General features: G+C 33.7%; 1 protein-coding gene across 1 annotated transcript; it reads left to right on the top strand.

Moving 5' to 3' along the window:
- Positions 1–1113: 1113 nt before the first annotated feature.
- LOC142605546 (dof zinc finger protein DOF2.1-like) lies at positions 1114–3514 on the top strand. The gene is made up of 2 exons (XM_075776948.1): positions 1114–1409; positions 2433–3514. Exons 1-2 carry the CDS (start codon positions 1383–1385, stop codon positions 3288–3290), a joined length of 885 nt encoding a protein of 294 aa, XP_075633063.1. The 5' UTR covers positions 1114–1382; the 3' UTR covers positions 3291–3514.
- The last annotated feature ends 7284 nt before the right edge of the window (positions 3515–10798 follow it).

Below are 10798 nucleotides of genomic sequence, written 5' to 3'. Positions count from 1 at the left end.
TAGTTGGGAAAATTATTTTAGCAATCCTCCTAATAAATTTAATAATTTCTCATTTAGTATAGAGTTATAAAAACATAATATAAGAACATGAGAGGGAAATTTGAAATTTTGCTAGCGCCGGTCTACACACTAATTGACTTCACAGAATATGTTGAACACCTACCTGCTTCATGTGGAATGCTTTAATGGGTTTTTCCAATCAATGAGGAAAGATTCAAATGATTTGAATAGCTGAACCACAATCAACGCATCTAGTTCCACAAAAAGATTATCAATCACAACGCATTTTACCATTAAAATTAATTTGACTATAAATGAATTAAGATGAATTATGTGAATAGAATTATTGAAAAATATTAAGAATCTAGAACTTGTGGGTGTAAGTAAACCCATGTAAGATAGATGAGGAACGAAGATGGTAAAGAGATCAAAGATCCTCTGTCACTGTCATAAGTGTCCCCCTGCCTGTCCTAGTCATCATTACAAGTCCACATCATCAGAACCTTCAACAACAACAACGGCAAACAAAAACCTATTGAATCAATCAACAATTTAACTTGTTCCGTGGCCCCCAACAAAACACAACAAATACAACAATACAAAACAAAAAACAGTACAGTACTGCTACTACAACTCTTTCTTTCTTCTCTACTTATTAGACCAAATCTCCGTTTATCATTCTTCGTCAAATTCTAGATTTATACTTTAAAGCAATACGTTTTTTATTTGTAAGTTTTGGGAACACGAGAATTGTGATTGTGGGCGATGTGGTTCGCAGAGGGATTAGCGAGGAATTGGGGGGTGGTGGTGGTGGAGGTGTGGGGACCTAAGGCTAAGGCCTAAGGAAGGGGAGGTGGGTGTGGGGTCCACAAAATAGTTGCATCCACGCGAGAAAGGGACCCACAAAGACAAAGACTGTGTGTGGGGGCCCTGAAGGGTTGCTGGTCTCTCATATGAAACCGTTGCAGAAAACAGATCACTTGGGAGAGAGAGAGAGAGAGAGAGAGGACTCGAATTTTCTTAAATGCTTTCTCTGCGTGCAAGGCTAAGCCAACTCTCATCTCGGCCATCCCGTACGGGAACCCCATCATTACTCTCTCTCTCTCTCTCTCTAAAGAGCTCTCTCTTTCTCTCTCTCTTGTGGTTGCTTTATATATTCAGAGTAGTGGCTCTATTTCCTCACTTTGCATGACTGCTTAATCCATCTCTCTCTCTCTCTCTCTCTTTACTCTCTACAGAGTCTACACTCTTTCTCTCTTAATCTCTCTCTCTCTCTCTCTCTCTCTCTCTCTCAAATACACACTTACAAACGCAGCCAAACACACATAGAGATACACAGATCTCTTCGAAATTCAGCAGTGGTGTTTAATTAATTGCATGGGATGGATCCTTCAAGTGGACAACACCAGGTAGGATATTAAGCAAACTAGTTTGTAACAATAACATGGCTGTTCTTTTTTCAAGTTTTTTTTTTTTTTTCTCCCCACTTAGCCTTTGCTCTCTCTTTTCCTTTTATGGTTCTTTTTTCTAATTTGGTAAGTGATTTGGGGTTCTGGGTCTTACTCTAAAAGATGTGTAGTCTTCAGTTTTGGTGTTGTTTATCAGTTTCTTTGGGTACAACTAAACTAAAGGGCTAGTAGAAAAGATTAAAAAAAAAAAAGGATTTTTTAAGCTTGATTTGTTTTCGGTTCACTGTGTTTGGTTAATTTTATGCGTACAAATGGTTTGCTTTTTTGAGTTACAAACAAGTAAACCATTCTTTCCACACTTGTCTAAACAAGAAAAGGTTTTAGTTTTGATTTTGTTCCTTTTTTTTTTCCTAAGAAGGGAAACTTGTGTGGGATTGGGGTTTAGATTTTCAATGAAAATTGTACTAATCAAGAGAATATTTCCTGTTTTCTTGTATATGATCCATTTGCTGTCAAGAAGATCAAATTAAGAGAAAACACTAAAATTTTTTTTAAAATTCCAATCTCAATTTTCATATTATCGTTTATTTTCCTCAGTTTTCTAGGAAATCAATAGCATATTCAATGCAATAAGAGTAGTAAGCAAATTTTTTTTGCTAATTCCTCAAGTGAACTAATATGGGCAGTAAGAGTTAGGGAAAATATTATAATTGTTTTCTTAAAATTAGATCAAAACAATATATGGAGGAAATAAAATAAAATAACTTTCCTTGACGTAATTAGAGATTTTGTTCTTCAAAATTTTTTGTTTGATTGTGTTTGTTCTATTGAACTGATTACTATACATAAAAAAATTGATTGACACATATCCACTATGTATTCCTTCTATGCTTTTTTATCCTAGTTTAACATGTAAAGAAAAAGAAGCACTCTTTTAAGAGATTTCTGGTTATAAGTTTATGATGTCTTTTTAAAAATATATATGTGTGTGTGTATTTAAAATCCTTTTGTTGGTCTCCTCAGGAAATGCCTGCTAATTCACTAGAAAACATGTTGGCTTGCTCAAAAGCACAGCCAGAGAGGAAACCAAGGCCTCAGCCAGAGCAAGCTCTAAAATGCCCAAGATGTGACTCCACTAACACCAAGTTCTGTTACTACAACAATTACAGTCTTTCTCAGCCAAGGTACTTCTGCAAGTCATGCAGGAGGTACTGGACAAAAGGAGGAACATTGAGGAATGTTCCAGTTGGTGGAGGGTGCAGGAAGAACAAGAGGTCATCATCTTCATCATCAAAGAGGACCCAAGATCAACCACTCACACCCAACAACAACAACCCACTCACTGGCTTCCCACCCCTAACTTATGACTCTACTAATGATCTCAGTCTTGCATTTGCTAGGCTCCAAAAACAGTCATGTGGGCAGTTGGGGTTTGATGACAATGATCTTCCTATTATGGGAAATGCTACCAGTTCCCATTGTGATATCCTTGGAAACCCTGGTCCTGGCTTTCTTGATGCCCTTAGGACTGGCTTTCTAGATAGTCAGAATAACAATTTTCACAACATGTATTATGGGGGATATGGTAATGGGAACATGGGAGGAGAGGTGGATAATGGTGGTGGTGTTGGGGTTAGTGGAGAAATGGTGCAGATGCCATATGAAGATCATCAAATGAGTAATGCAACAACAACAGCTGTGACAGTGACAACTATGAAGCAAGAATTGTGTAATGGGAGAGAAAATGATAATAGGGTCTTGTGGGGTTTCCCTTGGCAGCTCAATGGTGATGCAAACATGAGTGAGGTTGATTCAGGAAGAGAAAGCTGGAATGGACTTGCTCCATCTTGGCATGGGCTTCTTAATAGCCCTCTAATGTAGATCAGGAAGTTCTTAAGTCTGAAAGAGACAAAGAATGCATAGAATTTCCTTTCTTATTAGATTCAGTTTTAGTTCTTTGGGTTTTGCTAAGAGAGATTTGATCCACCTGAATCATCTCTAATTTTACTTGTATTTTTTTTTTTTTTTTTTTTGAAGTTCTAATTTTTTTGTTTCCTTTTATTGGTTGATAAACAAATGAAATTTCAGATTTGTTTGCTAACCAACTCACGAGGATGTTGCCTAGGTTGATAGTAGTTGATAAGATACTATTTCATTATTGGAGGAAGGGAAGAGAGAGAGAGAGAGAGAGAGAGAGAGAGAATGAGAGCGATGTTTCATGGTTTGTGCAGTCTGAACTCTGAACTCTCTGAAGTATTAAAAGGTTCATGGTGCAGGACTCCAGATTTTTAATGAGTGGTTTTTCCAAGATATTCTGCCATGATTGCATCTTATTTTCAAGTAGATTCGAAGAATATAATAATAGAATATTAAATTGGAATAATTATATGATAATGGGGTTGATGGGCTTCTCTCTTCATCCTAAGCATTAGAACTTCAGTGCAGCATGTGCACCAAATTCGGGATGGATTTTCTTTTTCTTGGCAGACAATATCCAACTTAGGATTTGAGCGTGAGAGAATAGTCAGTAATCAGTTTGAAAATTATTGTATTGTACATATGTTTATTCTTTTCTTGCTGGATCATTATCTGAATATTTTATTTACAGCAAACACTAATCAAATTTAAGAGCAACAAGGGTCAATAATTTTCATTTCTTGGTGGACAATGGTCAATAGCCAGTGAACACAGCTTGGATTTTTTATATTCAGTGACCCAGATGGTAGTTCCTCATTGGCTTATTGGCCAACTGCCTTATTCGTTTACTGCTAAAATATGACTTTTTTTCCCAAACCCAGTGTTTATTTATTCCAATTTGCCAATTCCACAAGTTATTTTTAATTTTCTTAACTGTTCCCCTGAGAATAGTTGTATGCATTATAATTTAGTTGGATGAAATGACAAATTGGGAACAATTTTGAGTGTTGTTTGCTTACTTGTGAAATGCTATGTCATTATCCATTATGCTAAAGTTCGAAACGCATGGGACTTCAGTGTATTGTTAGTCAATGTTTCAAAATATTACATTTTGTTTGTATATGGAGTATGGACATTAATGGGTATCTGATTCTCTTAGAAATTTGTCAATGTTTTTCCCTCAAAAGAAGACCTGAAATACGCCAAGTCTTCACTCTTCCATACCATCTTTGGATTTCATTTGGCATGTGTCTTCCACCGAACGAATTGTTAAATTCTTACTAATAGTGACATTTCACTTTGTTTCGAAGGGATGGTAGCAAGTATCAACTTCATGCTATATATGTTCACACTGAAGGTCTTAATTTAGAACTTTGTTTAGGCCAAGTGGTCATGCCCCCTAAAAAGTTTATTCATTTTTTAAATGGTTATATGGATGTATAAATTTTCAAATTTTGGCCAATATATATCATTGGCCCTTCAAAATTGAAACTGGTCACTTCATGATTCCTGTGGTCAGTGGTCCTTACCAAACTCATAAGTAATCCCCAAATGTTATTGGTATCAATTTTTTGGTTTTTAAAAAAAAAAAATAAAATCAGATCACTTTGTATTTTTCCTTTTGTCTTTTTACTATGACTGTGTTTGAAATTTTGGTTATTTGCTATTTGAAACCCAAACTTAGTTTGGAACTTTGAAATTTAGGTGTTGACAAATTAACAATTCATTTGAGTGTTTTTTTACTTTTTTTTTTTTTTTTAGAAGTGTTTTTTCAATACTTGAAAACACGTGGAGAGAATATTAGACATATTATAGAATATAATTTTGAATGACTGAGTAAAAAATAGTTCCTAACTTTTATTTGTGCGTGTATGTTTTAATTGAAAACACTAATAATTTTTTTTAAAAAGTTTTGGACATATAATGGAGATAGCATATAAAACATTATTTGGTTTTATAGATAATAGGAAAGTCATCTATATTATTTTTCAAAACTAAGTTTTATAATAAAATTAAAAAATGATTTTTTAACTGACACTGATAATGTGTACATTATGAGCAAAATTATTGTCAACGGCATGCATAATCAATCATAGATTATTGTTAGGATTTAAAAAACATCGAATTCTATTTTAACATATGAATAAAAATGTCGTAAAAAACATTTATTTTATGTTTTCTATTTTATGCATATTTTGTTCATACTGAATATATGTTTCTTCAGATTTTTATGTATTAATTTAGTTTTGATTTTTAAGTTTTTTTTTTTTTTTAAATTCTTAGACAGTAAAAAATTTTAGTTCATACTTTGGCGTTCCAATTCCAAAAGAACGAATTGTGATACCGTAATCACGCATTTGCCTATCAAGATTCAAGTGCAAGTTTACAGCTTCCATTTTTTTTTAATTACTTTTATCAATAACTACCTATAATATACATAAAGAATTATGATAATCACAATCATGTTAAGATTAGGTTTAACAATTTAAGACTCCAGTGGTCTTCACACCTAAAACCTAAGAATATTTGAAATTCTTAACCTCAAAAACTCGTTGTGCCTAATGAGAATTGACCTGAGACAACTTAAACATTATGAAATCACTATTCCTCCTCCTATTTGTCACTTGATGATGAGCTTTTAAGCTACACAAAAAACTGTTCACTGTAACACGTGATTCATATTCACTCGATCGATGATTCCAACCTGCAGAGACATCTGAGTCTCACCATAATGAAAATGCTACTCTCAATTGACCAGTTCTTTTCATCGGATCCGACCCATGTGATTGGTAGGACTAGGGAGGTGATCAGATTCCAACCGTCTTCCAAAAGTTAAAAATTAAACCAACTTTCATGTCAACTGAGCAGGTTTTAAATTGGTAGCTGACCAGGTCCCAATTACTGATGATGGTGTAACTCAGAAGTTCAATTCCCAGTTTCATTTTGCCAACATTTGATCAAATACCATCCCACAAAAGCCAGGACACCCTCCATTATGTACATAACTCAAACTGATGTACTGTTAAGCTACAATGTATAAAAAGTTTCCGGGTTAGGGGAAAAAAAAGTCTGTAAAATAAGGCCCAGTTATATACAGTTATAGGCTTATAGCAGTGCTATGAAAGGTTCAGCTATAGCATAGTCCTAATGAAGTTATAACACTACAGATAAACAATCAACATGATAGCATCAACTTCCCGGATCATTGCTTGCTATTTGTTTGATCTGTTGAACAGGTTGGGTCTATTAATTGGATGTGGGTTTGATCTATAGCAGGTTCAAGTTAAAAAACAAGTCATCCTATATAGGTTGTAAAACTAATGATTTTTACATAGGGTATGTTTGGTAGACTGCAATAGGAACGGTAATATAATAGTTATTTATATGGTTTAATTATTCAGTAATTTGGTTATATTTTTATTACAAATAATAGTTATTCGTTATGAATAGCTATTTTTTAAAATAAAGAATAACTATTGAGTAATGCTACAGACATAAACTATTTTACAACATTTTTACAAATGGCTATGTCGCTTTAGCATTTTCCAAATAGTTATTGTAAGTAAAAATATAATTTTAGTGATGGGCCCATATTAGAACTAATAAGAATTTGTAACATCAACAGTTTGTAAAAATGTTGTAAAATAGTTTATTTGTTGCATTACTCATAACTATTTATCTCTAAAATGGTTGTAAAAGATATTCCTTAATAGGTGTATTAAATTCTAAAATTAATATATTTCCAAATAAACAAAATTTTCATATGCATATAACAATTATGTAATAAAAAAGTCATAAAAAATTAACTAATCTCTCTTTCAAATTTAAAAAATATTATTTTTTAAGAAATATAATTATATGAGTAAGATATTTCCTAAAATATATCTTAGGTTTGATTTAAAATGCTTTCATTCCATTGTCTTTAAAGTTCTATTATTGTATATATTGTCACCAAACAAATGAATAGTAATAAGTATTAGGCGAAACTGCACTATTGGTCCCTGAAGTTTACCCTGTGTGCGCAATTGGTCTCTCAAGTTTGAAGCAAGCATAATTAGTCCCTTAAATTTTAAAACTGAGTTGTATTGATCCTTTTACTAACTATTGTTAACGGTGTTATTTATGTGGCTAACGAAACAATAACGTTGCATTTTTTTAATGACAAGGCATGTTTTTAATTAAAAATAATTTAAAAATAATTTCCACTTAGATGAAATTGAAAAGGCATTGACCTGATTAAAAAAAACAAATCTGCTATTTGTTTAAACGACAGAAAGAGAGAAGAGGAAGAGAGTGCCACAAGCCTAGCCGCCGGTGGAGACTAAACCCAAGCCTAGCCGCGCGACAGCCATGGAATGATAAGAATTTCATCATTCCGGCGACATCACAAGCCCCAGCAGCCGCCGGCGACAGCCACTAACCCGCCTCCCTCCTCCTCTTGCACAACCACTGACCGCCTTCGTCCTCCCATCTCAAGTATTATACTTTTACCTATGGTTTCTATGCATATATATCTGAAAATCAATGTCCCATTCTCTCTATCTCTCTTCTGTGAAACCCTAAAAACTGAAACTTTTCTAATTCTTTTTTTCTCTCTGAGTCTCTATAAAATTTCAGAAGCAATTTTATTCACGCAGCCCGTGTGTGTCACAACTCACAATAAATAGGTGAGAGGTATTACGGGTTTGGAGGTTACGGATTCTGATTTCTGATTGTTATGTGTATTTGGCAATTTAAAGGGAATTTCAGGAAAAGGAATTTTGGTTTTGTGTAGTAGTAGTTTTTTAGTTGAATATATACTAGTAATAGTGGTATGGCATTCAATTTATTCACAGGGTCTTATTTCGTGCGCTAAAATCAACAACCCACGTTTTTAAAAATAGAAATTATGAAGTTGGGACTCTTTTCCCTTGATTTCTATAGTGGTGGTACTTTGGTCGGCTTCCATGGCTGCCAATGTGGCTTTGGATTGAGGAGTTGGAGGAGGCTGGAGTTGGAGAGAGAATGGGTTTGTGAGACAGAGAAATGGGAAATTCTTATCATTCCATGGCTGTCGCGTGGCTAGGCTTGGGTTTGGTCTCCACTGGCGGCTAGGCTTGTGGCTCTCTCTTCCCCTTCTCTCTTTCCGTCATTTAAACAAATAGCAGATTTGTTTTTTTAATCAGGTCAATGCCTTTTCAATTTCATCTAAGTGGAAATTATTTTTAATTAAAAACATGTCATGTCATTAAAAAAATGCCACGTCATTGTTTCGTTAGCCACATAAGTAACACCGTTAACAACAGTTAATAAAAAAACCAATACAACTCAGTTTTAAAACTTAAGGGACTAATTGTGCTCTCTTCAAACTTGAGGGACCAATTGCGCACATATGGTAAACTTCAGGGACTAATAATGCAGTTTCGCCTAAGTATTACATTTCAGCGTCCTGTATTCCTTGTAATACCTATTTCTATTCCTATGTAATTACCGTTACCGTCTACCTTAGTATTTTCAGGTTCAAGTTAATCTTGTATAATTCTTCTTCTTCTTTTTCACATGCTAAAAAAATAATAATAATAAAAATAAAATGAAATTTTTTTTTTTGAGAGAGTTTTAAAATAAAATGAAACTTGATAATAGTCTTTATCTTCCTTTCAATACGAATAGCACAACAAATAATAATAAAAACACTAAAAAAAAGTTAAATAATATTTAAATTATTAAATTTACACTGTCTAAGGTTTTGTAAACTGAAGTCTTCAGGCTTTGATTTCATTAAAGAAACAATTCATGAGTGTCTATGAGTAAAAAGGAACTTTGAAAAATAAAGAAATAAAGAAAAGACAAGAAGTTAAACCATGAAACACCTTTACACAGGGTTTTAAAACAAGTCAACCCATGTGAGTTGCAAGTCGACCCAACCCGCTCTATCATTTGAATGGGTTGGGTTCATATTAAACCCCTTTTTGACAGGTCCAAAAAATTATAACCCATACCCATAGTTCTCCATTGGGTTTGAATGGTCCAAATCCAATTTACCAAGTCTACTTTTTGCATGATTGAAGGAACGTGCACCACGGACTACAGTAAAGGAGTTGACTTAACTGAGTCAGACGAACAAAACTGAAAATAACTTCTTCTTCTTCTTTTTTCTCTAGCTTACAACCAATAGCAAATGGAATTTAATTAAACTTAAGTTCTCCTCATGGAAGGAGTAAGCAATGTCACCAACCTATAATAATGCTCTTGCCTAGATGAACAAATTTAATTGAGTTTAATCAATTTAATTAGTTAGAGCATTTACATCAGCCTCCTCAGATTTTTAGCTAAATTAATCAAAAAATTTCTACTTTTTCTAGTTTAACTATTTGTGTGTTTTATTTACGCACATCAAACTCAATACTCACTTTCTTATTTTTTTTATTTTTTTTTTTAAATTCTCTCCTCTCTTCTTTCTCTCCAGTCTCCTCTCTGCTCTCTCCATCCAAAAAAATATAAATGCAAGTCTATTACCCAGTCCATTCACCAGCCAGGTAAGAATTGAAATTTAAAAGCTTAACCCAAAGAAAATGTAAGGTGCTAATGTCAATTTGACGAGACCCAAAAAATAAAAAAATAAAAAACAAAGGGGGAAACAATTAGATGCACATGGCTTGATGCTGGCCACAACCCACAATGAGTTGTTACCATCTTGCCACAATCTCCAAGATACTCTTGTCAATCATCATTTAGCTAAAGAGAGAGAAGAAAGCAACCGTTGAAGGTTGTAAATTTAGAAATATATATGTGTGTGTATATATATATATATATTAATAAGAAGAAAGCAAGCAGAGATGCAATGGGAAGAAATAGAAGAAGATGTTGATGGTAGTCGGTGAGAGACGATGATGATCATGGTGGTGCAGTCTGGTGCTTCACTAGGGGATTGTTTTGCTTGGGATTTGTGATTTGTAATTGTCTTGTTGGTATTTTTTTTTAAAACTGGATTTGTAATTTGTCTAAAGGTTTTTCAATTTTTTCAACATATCATTTCTCTTTTCAATTTCTAAATCCTTTGTATAACTATGTATACTATTCGATAATTTTTCATAATCTTATCCCCAGCTCATCGTAGTTCCACCTCTGAACATATTTGTTTCCTTCATATCCCCGAAATAATGATAACTCATCTTGAGAGCTCCAAAATTACAATGAGAGAGAAATAAGTGCTTTTTGATTTTTATTTTATTGTCTAGCAAAGGAAAAAAGCACCGCCAGTTGTGACGAGGGTACAATTCCATGTTAAAATTTTAGTTAAAATATTGAAACTGATTGGTGAGTTTTTCTTTTTTGAGCCTTTAACTATATATTTGCTAAAATATTAAAATAACTATAAAGTAAATGCTTTACCTCTCATCTCAGCCTATGCCAAAATTAGAGCTATTCTATGTCAGTTGTCAACAACCAACGCCCATGTTCCGCGAATGACCCTGGCCCACGTTCGTCCATCC

The sequence above is a fragment of the Castanea sativa genome, chromosome 8 (assembly GCF_040712315.1).
Source record: "Castanea sativa cultivar Marrone di Chiusa Pesio chromosome 8, ASM4071231v1".
Taxonomy (NCBI): domain Eukaryota; kingdom Viridiplantae; phylum Streptophyta; class Magnoliopsida; order Fagales; family Fagaceae; genus Castanea; species Castanea sativa.
Note: the sequence above shows the minus strand (reverse complement) of the source record. Positions and strands in the feature narration are given on the sequence as shown.